Below are 24,172 nucleotides of genomic sequence, written 5' to 3'. Positions count from 1 at the left end.
TCTTTATATCTTTTTCCTTAATTGCCATAGAGCTATGAAAGATTCTGATTTGTTCTTAAGAAGACAAAGAATATTGGAACTTTTAAGTAGGTTAGCACAGTGCATAGTTACAATAAGGGATTTGGGGATTGAAATGAATAATGAGTGTGTAACTTGGCTTGCTCTGCTGAGCTGCCTTGCATTTCATGTTGGTGTGGACCAACGGGGCAAGAGTTGTGCAAGTGAGCAGATCTCTTGTGGTGAAAGAACTGTAGAAGGGATGTACTGATGTGGGGAAGAACTATATCCATCACATCTATCAGCTGTATATAAGTAAAAGCTGACAGCAAAACAGGAACAAATTGTGCTCATAGGGAAAGGCAGTCTTTTACTTGCATTGCTATTTATCATTAGGCAACTGGTAAAAGGAAGGGAGACCTCTAAAGCTTTATTAATTATAGCCAAATCCAGGAAAATCTCCTACATAAAATGAATAAATCGTAATAACATCACATGCCTCACCATTAGCAAATTGCAGTATTTTTCTCCAACATAATCAAATCAACCATGTACCTAACAAAATCAGAAAGTATAAATTCTAAAATGCTTTAATCCTTTAAAAAAAATTTCGACATCATCTTGATCTTTCCTTAACTGCTCCAGTTTCACATTATAGATAGCATTTTGCAATGCTTAGTAGGTCTGCTGTTCTTGCTTTACTGTTCTTAAGCCTAAATATCTGTTGGTTACTGAAGCTAAGTTAACAAGAATTTTTTGTTTCAGGTTTAAAGTCCGAGGGCCTCTATAGAGTTTCAGGCTTCACTGAGCACATTGAAGACGTGAAAATGGCCTTTGATCGAGGTACACCATTTTTTAATCTTGCACAGTTTTAATCTAAGCTTTCAGTTCTAGGACATTTCAAATCTTTCAGGGTTTATATATGCACCATGGTAATGAAACTGACATATATGCATATAACCTGTCTTTTCTGGGTTTAAAGTGATCTGTAGTCCTTTTCATAAGGAGAAATTATGTTTCCTAGTTGGAAGGAATAATTAAACATGAAGTATTGGTGTTTAAGTGGGGGACTGGATGATTGCTCAACCTAGCAGCCCAGCCTAGGTCCTAATTCAAGTATGAGCATAGATGGTAGCAGGGGAAAGTCGTTAGTCCTGTCTTTAATAGACTCAGTACTTTACAATACAATAATCTATTTATGAGTTTAAGGACCTGAAATTCCAATTGGGAAATCCTTCTGCATGTAGCCTTGTAGAAAGCACTGCACCACTGTGCACGTGATTGCATCTGAACAACAGATGAGAGGGGCATTGAAGAGATCAGTTGTACAGCATATTGAAAAACTAACAGTAAAAACACTGCCTGATTACCATCCTCATAGCCCTTCTGAATCGATTGAGCTGATTATGTTGGTTCTGGTTGTGCACAGAGTCTTTGCACACAGGAATAACTTTAAGTGTGTATTTAAGTGAGCAACAGGGTAGGGCCTCCATTAATAGAAAATACCTTTGCAAGTACATTTGAGAAGTTACATAAATATTCTTTGAATTTCCCATTAATAGTGGTTTCCTTCCTACTTAATTTTTTCAGGTATTTCCTCTGCCATGGTAGGGAATAGGGTCAGACACAGCCCTGTGATCACAAGTCCGTGGGTATGAGGCAGGTCCAGGTCAAGCCAGAGAGTCAGCTTGTGGGTCAGGGTAGTGACCAGAAGGGTGGATGGCCCCACACCAGCATGGTGCAGCTGGAGACAGCTGTGATGTCACTCAGGCAGGGATTCAGGGCCCTGGGGGCCCATGGGCAGGAGATGTAGGGGCTCCAGGGGAGGCTACAAAGGCCAGCAAAGTCTGTGGGTGACACATCTTACACTTGCTGTGCCTGCCCATTTCTTGTTTGGAGGCAGTTTGTTATGCAGACAGCTCCATAAAGAAAGTCCAGCTAGGAATTTCCAAACTGGCTGTTGTCATCCTGAAATATCCTTTAAAAAATAATACATATTTTAAAATATGTTGGATGCTGTGAATATATGCATACACACACATAGGTCAGCCATTCTTTGGGCCAGAGAGATGCACAGTAATATGACTGCTCTCATGGCAAGGCAGCGTTCCAGATGTGCCACATGAAGCAATGATCCTGAGAGGCTCACAGTCCTCATAGGTGCCATTCTGCTCCCTGCAGGTAGATCTGGCCTGGCAAACTCTTCTTTTCTGTGTGTTAATTTTCGTTTAAGTTTAACAACCTGGATGAAACCCAGAAGGAGAGGCACAGGTTTTAGAGGGAAGAGTTGGAAGGAAGCAGATTTAAATTTATGTCTGAGCATGACTTCAACACTGCTGCAGCTGTAGTTCCTTTGCAAATGCTTTGAACCACTGGAGCCACTTCAGTTTATTGCCTATTTATTAAGTATACTCCTGGCATAATTGATGGCAATACACACTTGGCAATACACACTTTCTTCCCACAGCAAGGAAGAAAGTGTGATTTAAAAAGGCGGCAGCACCTAGAAACAGGAAGAGGAAGGTGACTAGCGGTATTGGATTTCCAAAGGGAAAAAAACATGGATAAACATGAAAGCAGAGAAAGCAAGAACAGAGTTTGCATAAAAGGCTGTGGGGAAGGCCACTGGGCAGAAATAGACCAAATCTGTGTCTTCATTTTTTTAAAAGTTCCATGAGGGGAAAGGGCTAAGAAAGGAAAGAGTGTTGCCATTAATAAAAAGGCATGAATTAAAGCAGGAGAATAAAGAACATAATCCTGTTATGAGCTAGAGAACTAAAGTATTGCGGGGACCAGAAGCTGACAACTTTCAACACTTTCCTGTGTTGTAAATGTTTTCTCCCTGAACTGGGGTGAAAAAGCAGGAAGAGTTGAGAGTTTCTACAGGAACGGATTTAAAGAAAAACAAAATAGTTGGGGTTTTTTTTTGTTCTGATTTGTGGGCTGTGCAGCTTGAAGGTGGTTGTCACCTGGCAGAAGTTTGAATTGGAAAGACACTTCCAACCTGAAAGTTCAGGGCTTGCTTCCCTGTCAGATCCTTACAGAGACAGGGATGCCACCCTCTCTTTTGCATCCCAGCCCCATAGGTAGGAACACACTGCTTTTCTGTTGCCCTCTTAACTCTTACAGTACTAGAAGCCAGAGCAGCATAGAGTGAACGATCCCAAGAATGAGGATCATCCCATTTCTCTGTCCCAGGTGAAAAAGCTGAGAGAGAAAGGATCTGAGAGACAGGTGGCAGGTCTTGTCTTCAACACCACCTGGAATTTTTCTGTTCAAATTTAATTTTCTGTCCAAAAAGTGAAGTTTGTGAGGGTTTTATAGAATTTGTATTTCCACATTTACTAAAGTAAAGAAACATGAAAAAAAAAGTAAATTACAGGGAAATTAAAATTACAGGAAATTAACTTTTTTTGGGGTGGAGGATAGTCAAAAGAGATGCTGAGAGCAGGGGTATGAACCAGAGAAGAGAACACTTTAATCTAATTGATAGTCTTGGCGCACTACTGGAGGATGTACACTGGCCAGGAATAAATTTCATTTAACAATTTAAGGACCCTTTTTTAACCATCTGAAAGCAAGGCTTTCAAACAACCTTCTAATAAGAGCAGGGATAAAAAACATTAGCTAGTTTTATAAATGGAGGTTGTAGGGTTTTACAAGAAGGTGCCTGCAGTGGCAGAACACCGCACTTCAGCATTCTAGAAGTCCCTCGCTGCCCTTAGTTTCTGAGTCAGTCCCCAGGCACCTGGATAAATTCCAGGACACTTTCACATGTCCAGAAATACAGCATTGAGTAAAAGGGTTTGAAAACAGACAGACAAGGAGTCCTCCCATTTTAATGCGCAGAATGCATTCTTCAAATAATGCCACCAAGTGTTCTGGTTCCAAGTTTCTCATCAAGCCACAGGGGCCAGAAGACAGCAGGATACAGGAGGATGAGGCATGGGAGCTGACTTGGCCGTGGGGGACCTCTCCTGCTGATCTCATGTGCAGCTGAAGGGGTGCAATGAAGAGCAGCCAGCTCTCCCTCTGACTAATTCTGCCTTGACAAAGAGGCAGTCACTTGGGGCTTCCAAAGAATTACAGCAAGGACAGAAAAAAGTTACCATCTCTGGAAGAGAATAGCATCCCACATAATATTACTTGGGCCAAATGTAGCTGTGATAGTTGGTTTTAAAAAAGGCTGAAGTTGGTCCTCATCTGATTTAAACTGCCTTCCAAAGCCCAAGCAGTGTAAATACCCCTACTGTAAATTAGCATTAGGCTCTCTGAGGCATTGACAATGTTCCATTTTAGTGATTTTTGTAACGGGAAGGAGGGGAATAATGTGGATTTATTTAATCTGGTGAATGTTGGTGCTGTAGAATGACAGTTGCTCTCTGTCAGCATTGTTGAGCTGTGGCGTTGTGGCATCCAAAGAACACCCATTGTGCATTTTATCCACAGAGCTGCCATTGTCACCACCGCATTCTGTCCCCCCACTTGTTTGTACAACTGGCTGGTACAATACACTGGCTAAAAATATTATGCTGTTAAATATTACATGAGCACTTAGAGGCATCCTGCATCATACTCTTTTGCCAGTGTAGCTGAAAACCTGTCAAATGCCAAATCCAAGAAAAAACTAAAAGAAGCGTGCTAGCATGGTAAAGGTTGTGCAATGAAAAAAAACTCTTAGGAGAAAGGAACTTAAATAAAACCTAATTCAGTATTCAGAGCGCATGGGTGAGGCTTTAAGAATGTAATACTTATTCTATTTCATTCTGTAATGAACTATTGATAATTTCTATGGCATCTGAAATCAGCTGAAGCCTTTAAGGAAAATAATAAAAACTTTATTTTTCTTGAGATATTCAAATTTCAACATAATACAACAAAATACATTGAGAGTCAAACTAACAAAAAAAGAGAAATTATGGGGTTTGGGTAGAATTAGGTTTGTAAAGCTGAAATTGACTACATGCTTGTAATCCAAAATATAAAAAAACAAAACTATATTAACATATGGATGCTGCAATTTTACTGAAAATGCCAACTACAATCTGAAAAAGTTCCTGTATTGAAGAGTGAAAAAAATTATTGTGGTGATGCAGAAGGTACCATGTAAACCACATGTAATTTATATATGCATACACACACCAGTCCCTACATATCTGCTGCAAAAATGTGCAGGGTATACTACAACAGATGTAATTCTGGGCTCACCTTAAAATAAACTTCAGTGCATTTCCAATGGATGTGTATTTGTCTCTGAAGAGAAGAGTAAAATCTTTGACTGAGGAATTCATAATTTTTTCCTACAGTAAGCACATATGCAAATAAGAGTTATGTTTGAAGTACATTGTGCTTTGAAGTACCTCAAGCTGAAGTGCCCCTTTAAGGAAGCTTGCTGGGCTGTTTTGTAGAAGTACTCAATAAATAACACTTCCATTTAGTATACTGGTGACCTGGATCATAGATGTAAGCTTGTGTTTTGCTGTATCTGTTCCGATGTAGCTGCTGGCTCCTCGGAGGTATCTGTTTTCAGTGGAGCATTTTGAGTGCTCAGTGTCCATCAATTAAATAGAGCTCTCCACACAAAGCTTTACAAGACTAATGCTACCGTGCCTGGAATGTGTGGATTAAACAAAAGATTGGGGCAGTGCAAACATCCTCCTAGGGCTTATTGATGCTGTATTAAATTAAATACTGATGGATGTATTCAGACTGCTCAGCTGCATCAAGAAAGGCTGTTTGTTTTAAACACTTAAGCATATAATCTCCTCTTGATGAGAACATGTAGTGCTATTAGTCTTTATGAGAATTATGTGCATACATTGGACAGTACATATCCGTACAAGATTAATGCCATAGGTTTGTATAAAATGTCTGCAATCAATATAAACTCTTTTACTGTGCTATGAAAGCCTTTATCTCCATCTTGGTATCAAGCACCCCCACTCATCTGTCTGTATCAGGGCATGTCCACAAGCACTGTCACTGTGAGACAAGCAAGGCAATGGCTTTACAACATGTCAGCACTTTGCTGGTAACAGCCCAAGCTTGTGCCTGCACATCCCAGACAGAGCAAACCCCTCTCTGCTGCACAAACAGGCAGAACCTTGGGTCACCCCACTCACCATGTGGTCCTCACCTGCCCCACTTGTCCTGAGGGAAGCCTGAGGTAAAGCTGGGGGTTAAATCCAGACAGCCACACCCCCTACTTGACCATCTTTCTACTGGAAGACCGCCAAGATTGAGAGGTCTCAGGAAGGGAAGAAAGCAGAATTTCTTGATAGGGAGAAAAAATGTGGGTTAGGAGGGTACTAGGTAGTACAGAACAGAGGTAGTCATTTGAACTTGAAAAATTATAGTGTTCCGGCCTTGCTGCTACTTTTTGTAATTTCACTCTTTGCAAGCCAGGACTTCACAGCAGCACCTGTAAACTTTAAGCTCATGTGTTTAAAAGTGCTCTTTCATAGAGTTTTGACTAACTGGTATATTGTGACAAAAAAAATGTATGACTTTTTAGATGCATAATTCATCTGTTTATCATTTCATCCATTACAAGTATCCATATTAATTTAAAAACCTGTGATGCACATTTCAGAATAATTGTATAGCTAAAATCCTTAGCATGACTATTTGAATTCAGATCTTTGCTATAAATAAATAAGTCAAATATTAAGATAGTAGAAGACAGCAGAAAATAAAGCAGCTTTCGTTTCAGCTAATCACTATAGATATGTTGGTACAATATATGCAAGATTTGGATGTTTCTTGATTTTTCCTACTGGTCTCCTGAGGGTGACTGGAAATTCATGTTATTTCTCCATGCCTGTCTTTCCCCAAGTGCAGATAAAAATATGATTCATATTCCTATGCACAGATCTGCAGATGGAAAATATGATGTCAGAACAAATTATTAATAGCCTAGTTTCAGTGAATAAATGGGCTAAATGCAAGAAATATGTTATTAACATGGTTTTTTTCATCCAACATTAAAACAGTATGTTTGAGGTGGTATTCTGCAGATATGGATGCTGTAATCACCAGCCCCTCCAAAAGATGTGAGCAAATCAATTGTTTACTAAAACATAAAGAAACTACCATTCCTCATTGATAATACTGTAAATTTGGTAGCAATATATTCTCATTTAAGCCTTCCAGGCACTTTCAGGTTGATTTTCTTGTCAGGTTGCACACCATAAATCTGACTTAGAAGACTAGCCTTGCTTCTGTCAAAATTAGGGTGGTTTTTAACACATTTCTTCCTCCTTTTCTAGATGGTGACAAGGCTGATATTTCTGCCAGTATTTATCCAGACATAAACATCATTACCGGAGCACTGAAGCTCTATTTCAGAGACTTACCAATTCCTGTGATCACCTATGACACCTATTCCAAGTTCATAGAGGCAGCAAGTAAGTATTGCTTAGCATTTGTACCAACCTTTATTTACATTTCCCATCCGTAAACTGTCCACGTTAAAGGAAAGGACAGAAAAAAACGGGGAGGATGGGTGCTGTCTTCATTCCTTCTCTGCCATGTCCTTTATTCACATGAAACTTTTGCATGATTGTTCATCAGATGGGATGTCACGCAGGTTAAAAAAAAATAAAAGCAAATGAATGGTATCAAAATAAGTGACTAGTATCAGAAAGTGTGGTTTCAGTGTCTTTTTGTATGTCAAAATAAAAAAATAGTGTAAATCCTGCTAAATCTAAAAAAATTTTAGAGAGATTGCAAACAGTTCTAAATGAGCACTGATGCTCAGTATATGTAGGTATCATTCATACCTACATATTTAAATACATTGAGAAATCTTGAAGTAATTCCATGCCATTTCAATCTCTAGCTAAACCTAAATATTCAAGCATAGTGTCCTAAAGTCATATATCTACACTCCCATCTAGTTTTGAAGGCTAATAAAAGTAATCTTTTGTAATATTTTAAATAGGCAGTTATGGCCAGAATAGTATTATGAAGCACTTAACAAAGCTCGGGTACTGTACCTGGACAGACCTGTAGACAGAGCTACAGACTATGGAGATAACTCCTGGGAGGTCTTTGTTGCTGATTTCTTTTAAAAACCTTTTTTTTTTTTGAGGATGCAGAAATTGCTGATAAGCGTCACATTTATGAGCGCAATATTTATCCCTGCAAGCACAGTCAATGGCTTGTAAATGATTCCATAATAATAAGTTCTCTTCCTGATTTATTGCTGTGTACACATGGAAAGCCCTATTAACATTAATCCTGTTTGGTGTTTTTACAGAAATCTCCAATCCTGATGAACGACTAGAAGCAATACATGAAGTGTTGATGTTGCTCCCTGCTGCTCACTACGAGACACTTAGATACCTAATGATTCATCTCAAAAAGTGAGTTAATTGACATGCAGGGTAATTCTTGAAGAGCTTAACAATTTTCTGCTTTGAAAGAGAAATATTACAGAAAGTCCTAATAAAGCTTCCATTAGGTCACTGCCTCTAAACCAATGATATTACAGATAAGCAGACAAGCTGTTTGTATAAGTGCATAGAAGCTGTCCATTTATGTAGCAGAGATCCTTTTGCTGGCATATTATCTCAAACCTTTCAAGAGTTAATTGACATTTGTTACACCTCTCTAAGGCAGATAATATCTGAAAAATACCCAGTGGTGGGTACTCCAGAGATGTGCTGCTGTGAAGCAGCACTTGACCATGTTTTGTTTCTGCCTCCCCTTACCTCCTGTTTTCTCTTCTTGAACAATAGCCCTAAAAGGAAAGAGCTGTCTCATGAGTTGTTTCCTCACATCACAGGAAGCCAAGAACCAAGCAGGGCCTATTTTTATATGACTAGTAAAAGTAATACAGATCCCAGTTATATCTCTCCTGGTTTTAAACAAGTTCTGCCTCATTTGATTTCCAAAGCTTCTTTAGGCATACATAAGACATCCATAAGGGGCTTCATAAGGCATACAGAATTTTCAAAAGTGCCTAAATTTAATTTTTTAAGGTACTTAGGAGTACTTCCAAGTTTTCCAAGTTTTCAGCTAGGTACCAAGAAAAATTAAGGACTGCTCCAGAGAGGGTCCATCACTTCCATTCATTTCAAGCAAAACTGTTTTTCAAAACCATGCTAACTCTGCTTTGCTGCTTTGGCTATTTACATGCCTCAAGAGGTCTTCTTTTTAAACTGAAGCTGAGTACAGACTGGTGCTGTCATCTCAAAGCAGGCCTTCATTTATGGCTATATTGCCCAAGTTATTCCTTGTCTCTGGTTAAACTTTGCTACTTGGAAACAACAGGAAAAGGGATAAAGGAGGAAAAAAGCTACTGACTTTTTATTCAGAAAATCACTGATCTCTTCTTAGTTGTCCCACTACTTGCAATACAGCCATAAATGTGGAGTACTTCCTGGGTTTCATCTGCACTATTCTGCACTATTAATGCCAACCTAAAAAGGCCTCAATTCACATAAAACTGCATCAGAGAACTTTTGTGAAGTGCACTTCATGCTCTAGTAGGTTCTCATTATGCAGAGACTTCTCCTCATTTTGAATCAGCTCAGGTCATTACAATTGAGTAATTTTTCCCCTTGATGGGACATTACCTGGGCATGCAGGAGCTTTTTTGGACTCTGCAGAAATGAGATGTGCAAATACGCACCCTTGCCAGTACATATGCATGGACAACTGATGATGACTCACATCAGCTTTTAAGAAGGCCTGTGGAGCCTGTAGAAAAGTGACCTGCACACAGAATCAGTACTTTCGTATCCTGGCAGCAAATTTTTAATATACATGTATGGACTTACCTTCCTGCTTCTCATGAACTGTAGTCCAGGCTTTGGTTCAGCTGTTGAGCTGAACTACTGATGAGGCAGGAAGAGTCTGAAGTGCTGATTAGGCTTCCTTTCTCAAATATCAAATATCTGCAAGTCATGCAAGAAGTTTCCTCTCCATTCCCAAATTGTAGCTTTTTTTGTCTGCATGGAAATCAAGTGTACATCAGTTCCTATGGAGAATCTTTTGGAGAGATTTGAATGTGAAAGGAATGAATCATTAAGGTTCAGACTATGCTGTTCTGTAGATTAAACACAGAGTTCCAATTTCAACACCCTAGGACTCTTCCTGCATGGATAAAACATGCACCAGTATAAGGGAGTCTATGTAAGGACAGCAGGGTCACAGCACCTACACCACCACTGTTTCTCAGTTGAAAAGAAACTCCAGAGTTGTTAAAATCATAGGAAAATTCAGCAGAGGACACATCAGCAACAAAAAAATGAGTTTGTCGGTCAATTAATTACCTTCCTGATAACTTTTTGCTCAAAATTGAAGGAAATGCAATAGCATGAGCAGTCCCCCCTGTGGTGAAATACATACAACTTCATCCACGCTGACATTGCAGTCAAGCTCTGAATCTTGTCTGTGTTCACCCCAGCTGTGCAGCAAGCCCCACACTCCTGAACGGAGGTACTAGTAAGATCTGCATAGCTTTGCACAGTTGTTGAACATCTGTGCTGCATACATGCACAGAGGGAAAGCAGAGTGTCAGACATACACTTGCTTCAGCTTTGAGGTGAAGAGGTGGCTTCAGCTTCACAGCCTTGGTTTGTCTTTGCTCCTTGCAAAGCACAGCTAATATATGTGCTAGAAGATGAGGATGTATCTGTGAGTAGGGGCACTAATGGATTTCTGTCCTGAAAGCAAAGAGGAACAGCAATTTTCTGTGACAGAGCCATTCTTTGCAGAGCGACAACAGCAGAAGCACAACCAAGTCATATGAGTGCCTTGCAAACAAGGGAAGACCAGAGTACTTCTGGTTTCAGCCACTTTGTGCTCCTGTGACAGCATGAGTGAATCCAGCTGGGAATTGCCATGGCTAGGAAAGGCCTCAGCTGTTGCCAGGAGAGCTGTCTCCAAAACTAGATGTGCTTCACCCTGGCAGAGTAGTTGTATGAAGGAGATGTGAAACCTTATCCAGGCTGTACTTCTCACAGGAAATGTCTGGACCACGACTGATCAAGGACCATGACGGATTAAGGGGCTGTGGCTGTCCTACACCACAGTGCAGGAGCACTCTCAGGACTGAACTCAATATGCCACTCAAACAGGACAACACTGATGTGATCCAGCGCTGCTGCCTGGAGGGAAACCTTGAGAACACTTGCATTTTCCAGCAGGCCTGATTTTCCAGACAGGGCTGACTTCTCTGCAGCTTGGCCAATCCTTAGTGGCCTTTCTTTGCTTCAGCCATAAGCAGTCCATCTGTTCTTGTATTTACATTACATGACCTATGTCAGCAAACAAAACAACCTGGGCTGTTCCCTGAAGTGCCTCTGCTCTCTGTCAAGGACAGATGGCATTTATAGTAGCCCAAGGTAAGCAAGCCACCTCTCCAGGCAGGTGCAGGATTCAGCCTATTCCTGAAGTGTAACAAGGAGTTGGACTCACTCAGCTCCTGGTTGGCCTGAGGCAGCCAGCAAGGCAGAACATCCATGTGAAGGGGTGGGTTCCTGCAGGCTGGAATCATGTCTGGGAGCATTGGTAGTCTAAGGAAAATCTGTGCCTGTATTTGTGGAGCACATCCTCACCCCCTATGTGATACACACCAAACACAACCTGCCAGAGAACTGCAGTTACTGTAGCATAGAGGACTGCTCCATACATCATCATTTAAATCATGATTATGCTTTTAAAAAAGCAATTGCCACTAATTCTTACACCCTAACAGACAGTCACACGGAAATATCACTGAAGAGGCCCATGAGAGGTGTTTAAAGGCTGTAAAAATTGCAGTCCCATTGCAGCTGCATTGTACTTGTTGTGAAAAAGTAACAATATAGAACTGTGAAACAGTTATTGTATCGAGAAAAATGAAAAATGTCTACATACCAGTGCTTGATGTGAAGCAAGACTACAAAGATGCAGATATTCTTTTTTTTCTGGAAAGTAAGCAACTAATTCAACTAATTACTTTATTTATCTTTTTTTTTTCTTTTTTTTTTTCTTTTTTTTCTTTTCTATTTTAGGGTTACCTTGCATGAAAAGGAGAATTTTATGAATGCTGAAAATCTGGGAATAGTGTTTGGACCTACTTTAATGAGACCTCCAGAGGACAGTACCCTTGCTACACTGAATGACATGCGGTACCAGAAGTTAATTGTGCAGATTTTAATAGAAAATGAAGATGTTCTCTTCTAGTCAGAGAGGCATATCTTCAAAGCCATTTGTTTTAAGATAATTAGTCTGAAGTAAAAACAACATTTCTTTCAATTTTTTTAAACAGAAAGGAAGAGTTCCTTGACTGCACTTCAATTTCTGCAAAGTTGCAGATGGATGCCAAAATGTTTAGGGAAAGCCTATGTCTCATAGACATATGCCTCTTTGTAGAAGGGAAAAAGAAGGTCAGAAAAAATCCTCTTACCTTGTATCTTTTGCCTTGCCTCAGATGTATATTTGTTTTGAAAAGTTTCAAACAATTTTATTGCTAACTTATTAAGAAACAAAAAACATATTTTAATATGGCTAGAGAAGCAAAAAGGTACTTAATCAGTGTTACTTGTATATGCCTATACCCTTCCTTCTTCATGAGACGTAATTATATATGTCAATTGTGAAACAGAACCTATATTATAAAGATATTTTTACTTTACCTAGCTGAAAGAATGGCATTTTATTTTAGCAAACTATAAATCAATGCGGTGCATTGATTATTTTCACATAATTATTTCCTGCGTTTTTGCTATGATATATTGAAAACAATTGCCACTAATGCAGTATTATCCTGACATACCTCTTCCATTGCAAGTGTTTTAAAGGTGAATACCTTTCTTGGGCATATTTCAGCTTTCCTTAGGTTTCTTTGCATTTAGGCACTAGCATCCTAGGATTGTACACATCTAGCTATTTGCTATTTCCCAAAACATACAGCATATTCTCTTTTTTTTTTTTCTCCCATGTAAAATAAGGTCTTGAGAAATTTTTTTAAGTCCTGGTGGTAGTATCAGTTTCACATGCCAGATTTTTCTTGGATTACAGTAATATATAAATTACGTGATGCTGGGACACTGGATATTTTCTGGCCTTGTTGAAAGTCAGCACTTTTTTGGGTGAATGATGAAGGATTTGGTTTTTCTGTAAAAATTTACTTATGTTTTGTCATGTTTCTCTATTTATAAATGTACAGTAAATCTGCTAAAATTGTAGGTATTTATCTTGAATGTGTTTCCTGATGGTTTGTTAGAAAAAAAAAAGGAAAGACAGAATGTGTAGGACATGTGGGAGCTGGTAAATTTAATTATTACCAAATTTTAATGTTTTTCTCCCCTCACAAACATTGACCTACAGAGTCTGTAGTCTAACTGCAACTTATTCCTAATGGTAAAACTGCTTCTCAGCATGAAATGTTTCTGCAAACATAGAAAATCAACATACTTTACTACCAAACTCAATTTTCAGTACAAAAAAATTCTAATACTCCCTCATCTTGATCATTTGTATCACATGCTTGGTAACTCAGTGATGCAGTTTCCTGAATTATTTCAGGGAGCACATGTTTCTATTCAAATTGAAAAATATGTGTAACTATGATAATGAAGAGAGGTAGAGGGTATGACTGTAAATTTGTCGTCTTCTAGAGAAATAACTAAGGGCTAGATAGATTAACCCAGATTGCAGAGCAAGTGCTAAATAGTCTGAGTTCCCAATACTTCCATAGAGCCTCCTGCCTGGTACAGGACTATTTGTTGTAGGTTATGTACTACTTAATACTGTCATAAAAATGATCTGGAAATGGTTTTATTTTGTGAAGTGAAATATGCTTTGTAATTTATGATAGTGTAAATGGAAGGAAAAATCCCATTAAATGTGTTAAAAGAGTTTTGGTGTCTGTCACTGACTACATGGCAAGCTGCCAAACAAAAATCAATCACTAATTACCATTGTGACATTGCTGGAAACTTTCCTGCTCAAAAATTTAGAACAGTCTTACTGCATGTCGCAGTTTCAGATTGGCACTAGGTTGCCCATACTACCACAGCCAAGCACAGGCACATGTTTATTTTCAGAGACCACCCTGAACCACCGCTATGCAAAATGCCAAGCAAGCAATGAATCCCAACATCAATCTAATAAATATCCAAGAATCAATGCCAACAGAGTATTTTTCCACACTCTTGAACACAGACATTTGACTAACAATGGTTTTCTTTATTTTTTTCTGGTCAGTTCCATTATGAGTTGTTTTTTTTAAGGTAGAACACAGGCATCTTTAGCTTGTCTCACCATCTGGAATCTCCAACACATGTCCCATCTTAAGGATTTGATGAGCGTACAAGGCAGTGTGCCTAGAAGCATCCATGCTTAGTGTCTGGAGAGCAGTTTCTAATCTGTTGGACAGAGGGATTAATATGATTCTGCATCTTAAAACACAAATATCTACGAAATTGTTCACATTTCACTTTTCTAACTGATCAACCAATGTCTGTCATCCTCTGTGCATTCTGAGCACAGAGGTAAGGCCCCTGTCCCCTCCACACCTCATCAGTGCCACCTTGTGCTGTGCCTGCTTCATCTCCTGTTGGACTTGCTGTGGACATCACTGCTGCACCTGGGGTTGAGTGGCCCAGATGAGGTAAGACCATTTCAGATTCACCATTTGAGGAAGTAAAAAGGCAGCAGACTTCCCTCTGCAAAACTGACCGCTGAGACAATAGAAAAATCATGTTTACCTTTAATGGAAACCTATAATCCAGTACACAGGGGGAAAATGGGTCTGACTGGATTAAACCAAATCCTTCCCTTTGCTTCAAAGCATTCAGCAAGGGCATGATGACTTATCTCACACGAGGCACTAGCAGCAAGTAGTAAGAGTCCTTTGAAAGATGCTCCAGGAGGCTGTGTGAGCCCATGTAACTTCCTGGCTAGGTCATTTCATCTCAGGTAGAAGACAGTTCTGCACCACTGGGGGCAGGTGAGACACCGGTGTCTGACTGCAGTGGATCCTGCCTGCAGCCAGGTGTTCAGCAGAAAACTTGTTCACCTCCAGCTATTAGAGAAGGCCTTTGGTGAAGCAGCAAGTCCCCTCCTGCAGCCACCCACTCCCGATTCCCATCTGCCATTCAACTATCCCCATGTTCTTGGTGCCACTCTGTACACCCTCACAGCAGCTGGGGGGAGACAACTTGCCTTCCATAAAGCAGAAGTGTCTTAGCCACCATCAGTGAAACATTACATCAAAGTTATGTTAATGGTTTGTAAGGTGGTAGCTTTCCAGAGTGCCGCAGAACAGTTGAAATCTCTTCTTTATACTCATCTTTGTGAGACTCATTGCTGTCAGGTTTAAGTATTTGGAACCCACCAGGGAAGTGAGCAAAGGAATTGTTCTCTGATGCCACCATGCTGGAAACAAGGCAGCATGCTCTGTGTCTGATTCCAAAGCACACACATCCTGAGACAGCATGGGAACACGGACAGGGAACAGTCAAAGGGTTTCCTCAAATGAGACACCAATTCAGGGCTCCTCCACCCAGACACCAGTTGCTGAGAAACTTAATTATCTCTATCCTGCTGTCAAATACTATTGGAATTGTAGAGAGGATGTAGAAGTTACTGAGGAAGGAGAAGAGTATGTGAGGGAGAGGGGAAAGAAAGAGAAACAAAGTGCATAGTAAGGAAAACTTTTTTTTAACATGAAGTTACAAAATACAAAGAAGACAGAGCCTTGTTCTCAACTCTGCTTTGCAAGCTGAGGTCAGTTTAAGCTACAAAACATGTCTAACACAGCACAAAGGTGGGTGAATTGGAACACATTCATTTATTTCTAAAGAAGAAGTAAGACTACACTTTCCCCCACATATAATGTTCTCAAACCTCACACAACATTTGAGTCTTATTGACAGAGACAGTGCTGCAGGGGCACTTAGCCTAAGACTCTGGGAAGGAATGTATCAGGTTTGGGGTCTCTTCTGAAACAAGGTTTTTGACAGACCTGGGCTGTGTATTACTGGGAAATTCAGTACACGGGAGGGAGAAGGGATTCCAGGTGTGATTAAACTCTGGGCTTAGTGAGACCTTGGAGAGATGCTGAAAATACCTGGAGTAATAAATAGCTGGACTGAATTACAGAATCACAGAATCATAGAATATTTTGAGTTGGAAGGGACCTTTAAAGGCTAGCTAGTCCAACTCCTCTGCAACCTCCCTGCAGGAGTCTGACCATCTTCTTATCTCTCTTATTGACAAGTACAGAGTGAAGTTCTGCAGAAAAGAGAGGAAAAAATATTGCAGTGCTAATAAACCCCCTACCCATAATCAGGGACCGAAAGCACAAAAACTCTTTGAGTAGGGAGGTAGTTCACAAACACTTAGGCAAGAAGAATGCCATCCAACTGGATCTTCAAAGCAGAATTACATTGTTATTCCTACAGCTATCTAAAGGGAATGAAGAGACTATAGGGCTAATAGAGATAAGGGTGAGAGCATCAATACGCTTTATGTTCTTTAGCTGTAGAGATTAATTCCTTGATGAAAGAAAACAGTTAAGATCTGAACCTTAACAGTTCAGATTTCTGAACAGTTAAGGTTCAGAAATCTGAACCTTAGGGAACTAAGATTATTGCTGAGTGCTCTAGGGCCTGCAAATTCAGGACATCAGTGGATCTTATGTGGGGCCATACTTTACATTATCTTTCTCCAAAGGCATGGTGTTCTGAATATAATTATGCTGATGCTACAGGTAGTGCCAGGACTGGGAATTCAAAGCCTGAAGAACATGGATTATTGCAGGATGTTTTAAGGAGTGCATTTAGGAAGAAAGCTTGTGTCAGAGGGGGCAAGTGCTTTGTAAGCTACAGTAAAAACGAACAGCTGCTTATAAGTAGAGAAACTGTCAGGGTTTAGTTTGTAGCAGATTTGGGGATGGCACAAACCAAGGTTGCCACTGGAAGCTGCTTTCATTGCAGAGCCTGACAAGGTGCCAGTCAAAACATTCTCTCTTTTCTTGAAAGTATGAGCCATTTGCTATCACTAAAAGGACTGTTATAATGAGGAGTAGAGTTAAATCTTAAAGAGCATAAATTGCTGTCAGCCATATTTGAAGATACCTTAATTTCTGTTCTACTGTAGGGCACAAATGATGATCAATGTACATATAAATCCATATTAATTACCACATGCTGCTGCCTAAGAACTTCAGGAGACTGTGCTCCATAGGTATCATAACATCCATAGGTAACAGGGTTAAGTTAGTAATCCAAATAATGAAGAACCAGACTTGTCACTGCAAGCTGCACAGCCTTCAGTATTGAGAATAGGAATGATGTTATAGGGATGATGTCAATAAGGAGCTGTTGCTCATGGTGGGGTTTTTGTTGTTTCAGATGTGAGTGTCACAGTTACAATTAAAGTAGGAATTAGGGACAGACCTTGGAAATCTAAAGCCTTAATGACTGAGTGGTTCCCAAAGTTGTGAAAACTGCAGCATGTTGGTATCACTAATGATCAGCTCTGTCTTTCCATACAGTGCATGGATTCTCTGGTTAAGAACAGGGATATTGGATGAACACTTTTTTGCAAGGCCTTCAGAACTAGGAAGGGTACTGATGTCAATAGTCACCATATATATCCATATTTTTCTGATCTGATGAAGGAATAGGACCTTGGTTTTAACTTCAGATACTATAAGGGTGAAAGAGAAGACAAATTTCAAGAGTTTGGGATTCAAAGAATCAGACTGCTGCTGGACATACAAATGTAAGAATGGGGCTGGTGTCAGAGGCTAGCTGGGAACTGAAAATTTGAGGAGCTGTATTTACAGTCTGTTTTGATGAAGTTTTGGGCCTTGTAGTGTAGTTTCAGAACCTGTTGAGTTCTGAGACAGATTTATTCCTGCAGCTGAACTTCCCATCAAATGAGAATGAGTGCTAGCACTAAGCTAACACCTTGCTACAGGATTAGTTCCCTTCACAGGGCCCATGTAAATAAGGACGCTGTCTGCCCTAGTGTTGGAGGTAAGATCAGAAAACTTAAAACTATATCTGTGTCAGCCAATAAAATGGAGTCAAGGCAATCATGCCCTATCCATATTATATTGTACTTAAATGAGGTCCTCTCAGTGTCACCTGTGGCCTTTGAGACTCATTTTTTGTCTAGAGGCACTGATTCAAAAATTGTGCAAGGGCTGTGTTTCAGCCCATCCAACTGCTGCTTTCATACCCAGAGGCTATGGTGCAATACATGTCCTAGACTGTTATATGAGGAGTGGTTGTGAACTGAAGTGTTGGAGGGTGCAAAGCCTGTTGCAATAAAGTTAGTGAGGGTGACAAACTTGTATAGTTTCATACATTCCGCTTAAGGGGAATAATCATTTTTTCCCATTGCCTTGAAACCATGCCTGACCGGTGGACATACAGACAGAGGCCCAAATTTGAAATTATGCCAGGGAGTCACCACTAATAGGCTAAATATACCAGGTGCAGGGTTAAAACCCATGCTCTGGTTATATATATAATATATGGGGGGTTTTTTGGCAGGGCAGACATAGACTGGTAATGAATGCTGCAGTTCCACAGCCTTGAGCAGCAGCCTGGTGTCAACAGGAAAAATGTTCTTGTCCATCATAAAATGGTTGGAGTCCTTCCTGTGGTTATTATGGCAAAGGTAAGATTTGAGATGCTGCTGGCACATGGAAATCTAAATCTACAAGAAATTAAGTTACTGCTGGCTTCTTCTGAATTGGCAGCTTGACACAGACGGGAGACGGTTGTTTGTGTGATCTTTTCCTTTGCACAGAGGTCCATTGGTTTAAATTAATGTAACATTTAGGCTCTGAGACTTAAGAGTTCCAATAACTGGTTTTAATGCTGAATTTTAAAGGGCCAACTTGTGCCAGCAGGTATCAGTGTTGCATTTTTTTTCTATAAGCCAATTGCTCAGTTGTATATCAGGGCAGGGTTAAGAGTTTAATTGAAGCTTGAAGATACAAACATTGAATATTGCTGGGAATATGGACCTTAGCAGAGCTCTGCTCTCTGTAGGTGCCAGTGCCATGCTCTTTTCAGTTGGCATGAACACGTCCTTGGCCTTAACACTGGCGTTTGAGAAATACAAGTTTAAAACATCCAGTATATTTGCTGGATGATCTGGGGCTCCAGGGTAAATAAGAGTTCTAATATCAATATTCACTAGTGTATGTTATGCTTCTGAGGGTCTCCTTGGTATAAATGTAACTGTACTTAATATCAGAGCTTTGGAAACCAAAGGGTTCCATGGGGTTGGGAAGGCTGATGTCGGCAGTGGACAGTGCCTCTCTTGTCCTGCCAGTAGAGATGGGTCCCCTCAACACAATGGGATAAGGATGTGGTTTGGCAATCCAAGCTTTCCAGAGCCCAGTTTCAACATGAGCGCAGTAGAATCTGCAAAGTTTGGAAAAAGGACAGTGGGAACTGCAAGAAGCACTATTTTTTTTTCATTCACTGCAGTAACAGTTAGGGGTTGTAAATAAGATTAGTTTGAGGACTGACATTTAAATCAGTCTTTGAGAACCTAAGTCTTGAAAATACCAGTATATTTCTGAATTTTGGAGAGCCTGCAGAATTATGAAGAAACTTATATCAATATGGTCCAACTGTACACAAAAGGAGCATGTTATAATGTAAAAAAAGGCCCTACCATTTTATTTTGCAGTGTACTGAGGAATCTGCTAGAATCCTGCACATCCACCCTAGCTGGGACTACAAAACACCACTGCTTTTTATCCCAGCCTCCTGCAAAGACAGGACAGAATTTAACTGCAGCAATGTTATTAAATGAATGTGCTATCCAACTTCCATGCATTTAAATAGGCAATATGTTATTTACTTTTCTGTTTAAATAAACACTGTAAATATATGTATACTGAAAGAATGCAACAAGTACTGTTGCAGCAAGAAAGGGAGAGAGCATACATTTTCACTGTCAGAGTTGTTTTGGTATAAACACTAACCTTAGTGACAATCTTGTGGAACAGCACGTTGTGACTTTCAAAAGCAGAGCAGGTTTTGCTGTCCTCCTGCACCACCACAGACTCATGCAGGCAACATCCTCCCACTCCCACAGCTCTTACAAAGCTTCCCAACCTACCTCTCTCTTTTCAGTAGACTCTGCTGTCAGTACACTGGAATGATGTCAGTACACTTTGCTGTCAGTCAAAAAGGAAAAATCTCTCATTCTAGTTCTCACTGAAATGGGTTTAACTGAAAGTAAAAACCCACTGATTTGATGTAAGTTTGGCATTTTGTGAGCTAAGAGGTCAGCTGTATGGTAATCAAAATAAAATAAATACTAAATGTTTTGTATAAGCCTATTCGCAGAGTGAAAGCTATAAAAGACAACCAGCAATGCTTTTGTGAAAAGAGCATTTAAAAATAAAAATCTTTATTTCTACAAAAATTCCCTTTTTCCCAGGCACTTTCCTGGGACACAAGATGGGGAGAGATGCTGGTGTTCTGTTTCTCTACAGATACGAGTAGCAAAGCAGCAGGTCAGTCACAAGGAGAAACTTGACCCTGTGGTCTGCTACTGTCCTTGGGCCAAGAGAGCCTGATGCCCTGGTGCTTTATGTCTTGGAAAATGTTAGTTGCCTACTTGTTAGGAGGGAATGTAAAGGCCATATTTTATCACTGGAAGTTTGTGTTTTATTCCATAGATTTTTTTTTTGCTGTTGATTTTAATTAATATGATAGACAATTTGGAGTGTACATTTTCAAGTGTATGCTTCCCTATCCAAAAGCCTTTGTCTTTGAAGAGGGCAATCTACAGAGTAATGTAAGTGCATGCCCCAGGCTCCTCTTCCTCAGTAACCCACATTCACCAATTTCCATACCTTTTATCTTTATGGGCTATTCGGGGAAGCTGCAAGTAGCAGAAGTTGATCTACAAAAGACAATGAGGCTGAAATATGCTGCTTTCACACACTCTTCTGCACCATCATAGGCATCCTTGAGTGGCTCACTGCTGATGGGAAGAGCGTTAGGAATCAAACACATATTACATGGCATAGCTCTCCAAAGGACAAATAATCACTTCTAACACATGGTGTGGCACAAGCAAAGCTTTTTTTCTCCTTTCTGGGAGAATGAAAGAAGACAAAGTCGTTGTATGGTCATGTATCCATCAACACACAGAAAGTCAAAGTCCCAGTTACAAAGGTAATTTGGATACAAGTACCAGACTACATCGTGTGACCTATAGAACCACTCGTTTTTTAAAGAAGGGCAGTTAACCACAGTTCTATTTTCTCCAAGGCTCTAAAACACCCACCCACGCACATCCATCACGTGCACAAACAAAAAGCAGTGATATTTTGTTTCAGCCACGCACGCTGGCAACACCGCATGCATTTCGGCAGCTCCGGATTTCACGGCGCTGCCTCACCTACGCTGAGGCTCCCTGCTCTTCCTCCTCTTCCTCCGCTCCTTCCCCCTGTCTCTCCACCGCGCGGTCTCCCTGGAGGGGACACCGGCCCCTCCTGCCCCACTCGGCGGGAGCTGGGCAGGTGAGCGGGAGCCGCCCGGCCCCGGGGCTGGCCAGGCCGCCGCTCCGCCCACGGGGGCGAGCCGCGGGGCCGGCCGGCACCTGCCGCCGCTCCGCTCCGCTCCGCTCCGCACCGCCCCGCACAGCCGCCCGGCCGCCCTCCCCGCCGGCCGCTGCGCTCCTTCCCGCCGCGCCGGGGGACCGCAGGGCCGAGCGGCGGCGGCCGCGCTTCCCCGGGGCAGGAGTGCGCTCCCGCCGCGCCGGGCGGGCGCCGCAGGTCAGTGTCGCTTCCCGTACCTGTTGCGCAGGGAGCCGGCGGGGCGGGGAGAGGAGGGAAGGAGGGAGGGGGGAGCGAAAGGAGCCCCATCGCAGGAGCCCCAGGACGCGCCGGGTTCCCGGCCTCGTCCCGCGGGGAGGCAGCAGCCCCAAGGTACCGGATCTCGGGTCTGCTTCTGGGTGTGGGGGGCGGTGAGTGCAGGGAGCGGGACCCGCGGCCCGGCTCCGGGGCGTCATTTACCTGAGGCTGTACGAGCCGCGCACGGAGGCGGGCGGCGCTTCCGAGCCGCTCGACGGGGCGCAGAACGCTCCCCCCGTGCCCGCCCGGCCGCCGGCGCAGGACGCGTCCCTCCCCGCGGGCCCCTCCCGGGCGCCGGGCACACCTCCCCGGCAGCGCTGCCCGTCCCCCGGTGCTGGGGAGCAGGAGTCCCGGCGCCGAGAGAGTGGGGCGGCAGCGTGCTCGGCTGCCAACCCGTCTTCGCCCTCTTCCCCGCAGCAGGAGCCCGAGATGGCGGACAGCGCCGCGGCCACTGCCGCTCCTCGGGCCGGCGTGAAGGGCTCGGCCGGGCCCTGGTGGAAATCGCTGACCAGCAAGAAGAAGCACAAGGAAGCGCCGGTAGCCCCGCCGCACCCCGTCGCCAGCGAGACCCCCGCCGACACCCCCAGCCCCGACGGCCGGGAGGAGCAGCTCCCTCCCTTCGGCAGCGGCGACGCCGCGGGAACCGGAGTCGGCAACCGGCGGAGCCTCCGAGTGTCCCATTCGGGCCGCTTCAAGGAGCGGCGGAAGGTGCGCACCTCGCTGCTGGCCGACAGCCCCGAGGTCTTCGACGGCGGTGGCGCCCCAGGCCATGCCGCCCAAGGGGCCGAGTAGGCCAGGAGGACCTTGCCGAGGAGCTGCCACTGGATGGGTGGCCGGAGAACTGGTGGGACAGGCAGCCGGAGTCGGTGACTGCCCCACAGCTGGGCTTGGACCCATGGGTGACGTGTAGGCAGCGGCCTCCCTGACCCTGGCCGGATGCTGCGGGGAGCCCAGCACCGCTGCCAGGCGAGGGAATTGCTGGGTTACGTGAACACCGCCAACACCAAACCCCTGGATGACGGGACGATGCGATTGTCTTTTTAAAAAACCACAAATAAACACCCCACTCCCTGTACTGTGGTGAGCAGACTCAAAGGTGCTATCCCAAGGCCGATGGTGGCGTCTCTGAACCTTCCCACAGCCCTCGCCAGGAGCCAGCGTGCTGACTCTGAGGCCTGTGACCCAGTTCCTTCTAGCTCTCAAGCTGAGGAGGCGCTTTGCTGCTTTCATCTCACAAGCTGTCTTATCAAAGGAAGGGGGGAACAAAGTGCTCTTATCTAATTTCAGGGCCAAGGACCTCCGGTGGTGCCGAAAGCGTGCCAGTCCTGCCATTAGCCACAAACACATCTTCCATCCCCCACGGGATGGAGAGGTATTGTGAGGGGCAGGAACTTGCCTTCACTGATGTCCCACATCACAAGGCATTTACAAATGGAAAAGGCAGGACCATGCTGGTATGGTCCTCTTCTTACTGTGTAGTACTAAGCAGGTGTTTCAGAGACTGGTCCCTCATAGTTCTGTTACAGAGGGAGGCCTGTGTTGTCTAGCAATTCACAGGGGATACATGATTTTTGCATAATTGGTGATAACTGGGATAATGAAGCTCCGGTGACAAAATTGTGTGATAAGATGTAGACATGCTTTTGGGAGATGAGACCAGCCCTGGAAAGCACAAGCAGGGTTACAGTTCTAATGTGGAAATAGGCTTGGGCACCACTGGAAGTGTTTACCACTGAGGCTGGAAGTGTGTCTGAGGCTTTTGAAGCAAGGTTAAGTGTCCCAGGATTTCTTCTGATGGTGAGATAATGTGCTTTCACTAGAGTAGTTATCCACTCCCTCTAAGAGCTCTTGGATTTTTTTTTTTTGGACAAATAAATATAAGCCAGATTTGTACTGGTGTTGTGCCTTACAGAGCAAAATCAGCTAAAAATACTTGGCAATTACACATTTCTTGATAGTAGGTGATGTAGCAACAACTGACTTATTTATTTTAAATGCATTTTCAATATGCTTTATATTGTTAAAAGGGTTTTAGACTTTTTCTGAATACAAGATACTACATAGTGGCAGGCATTGAAAATTTTTTCCTTACAGTCAAGTATTATGCTGTTATGATTTTCTTTGGTTGTAACTAATCATTTGAGGTCAATTAAAAATAAAAAGTGACTAGAAAGGAAATAAGAACTGAGTTCCAGTTGAAAATATGGATTAAACCAGCCACTGACAATCACTGAAATGTTGCACTAGATGCTGGGCAAGTGCCCCATGGTTCAATGTGCACAATAATATGTAATGAACCTTGAAAGCTTCTGTGCAATAAACTCGGGCAACGTA

General features: G+C 42.4%; 2 protein-coding genes and 2 long non-coding RNA genes across 7 annotated transcripts in view; 2 read left to right on the top strand and 2 right to left on the bottom strand.

Moving 5' to 3' along the window:
• The window catches only part of CHN2 (chimerin 2), a 159,753-nt gene extending 145,902 nt beyond the window's left edge, over positions 1-13,851 (top strand). The window contains exons 10-13 of the mRNA XM_068207925.1: positions 763-840; positions 7,266-7,403; positions 8,258-8,363; positions 12,003-13,851. Of these exons, the coding sequence (XP_068064026.1) occupies positions 763-840; positions 7,266-7,403; positions 8,258-8,363; positions 12,003-12,174 (494 nt within the window). The 3' untranslated portion in view covers positions 12,175-13,851. The remainder of the gene's footprint in view (positions 1-762; positions 841-7,265; positions 7,404-8,257; positions 8,364-12,002) is intronic.
• The window catches only part of LOC137484252 (uncharacterized), a 26,740-nt gene extending 4,839 nt beyond the window's left edge, over positions 1-21,901 (bottom strand). The window contains exons 1-2 of the long non-coding RNA XR_011004800.1: positions 21,781-21,901; positions 9,307-9,953 (exon numbers count right to left, since the gene is read on the bottom strand). This is a non-coding gene — a long non-coding RNA (uncharacterized lncRNA). The remainder of the gene's footprint in view (positions 1-9,306; positions 9,954-21,780) is intronic.
• On the bottom strand, positions 14,489-21,416 carry LOC137484242 (uncharacterized). 3 transcript variants are annotated; one of them, XR_011004796.1, is made up of 4 exons: positions 21,385-21,416; positions 20,834-20,883; positions 19,955-20,125; positions 14,489-14,581 (listed from the first exon to the last, which is right to left on the bottom strand). It is a non-coding gene; the product is annotated as an uncharacterized lncRNA (long non-coding RNA). The 3 variants fall into 3 exon arrangements; XR_011004795.1 differs by having other exon boundaries at positions 20,834-20,961; positions 21,385-21,415; XR_011004794.1 differs by lacking the exon at positions 21,385-21,416 and having other exon boundaries at positions 20,834-20,994.
• Positions 21,676-24,172, top strand: PRR15 (proline rich 15). Of its 2 annotated transcripts, none has more exons than XM_068207944.1 (2): positions 21,676-21,760; positions 22,262-24,172. In XM_068207944.1, exon 2 carries the CDS (start codon positions 22,268-22,270, stop codon positions 22,628-22,630), a length of 363 nt encoding a protein of 120 aa, XP_068064045.1. In that variant the 5' UTR covers positions 21,676-21,760; positions 22,262-22,267; the 3' UTR covers positions 22,631-24,172. The 2 variants fall into 2 exon arrangements, with proteins under 2 accessions (XP_068064045.1, XP_068064039.1); XM_068207938.1 differs by lacking the exon at positions 21,676-21,760 and adding an exon at positions 21,807-21,913 and having other exon boundaries at positions 22,259-24,172.

Source organism: Anomalospiza imberbis, chromosome 1 (genome assembly GCF_031753505.1).
Source record: "Anomalospiza imberbis isolate Cuckoo-Finch-1a 21T00152 chromosome 1, ASM3175350v1, whole genome shotgun sequence".
Lineage (NCBI taxonomy): Eukaryota > Metazoa > Chordata > Aves > Passeriformes > Viduidae > Anomalospiza > Anomalospiza imberbis.
Note: the sequence above shows the minus strand (reverse complement) of the source record. Positions and strands in the feature narration are given on the sequence as shown.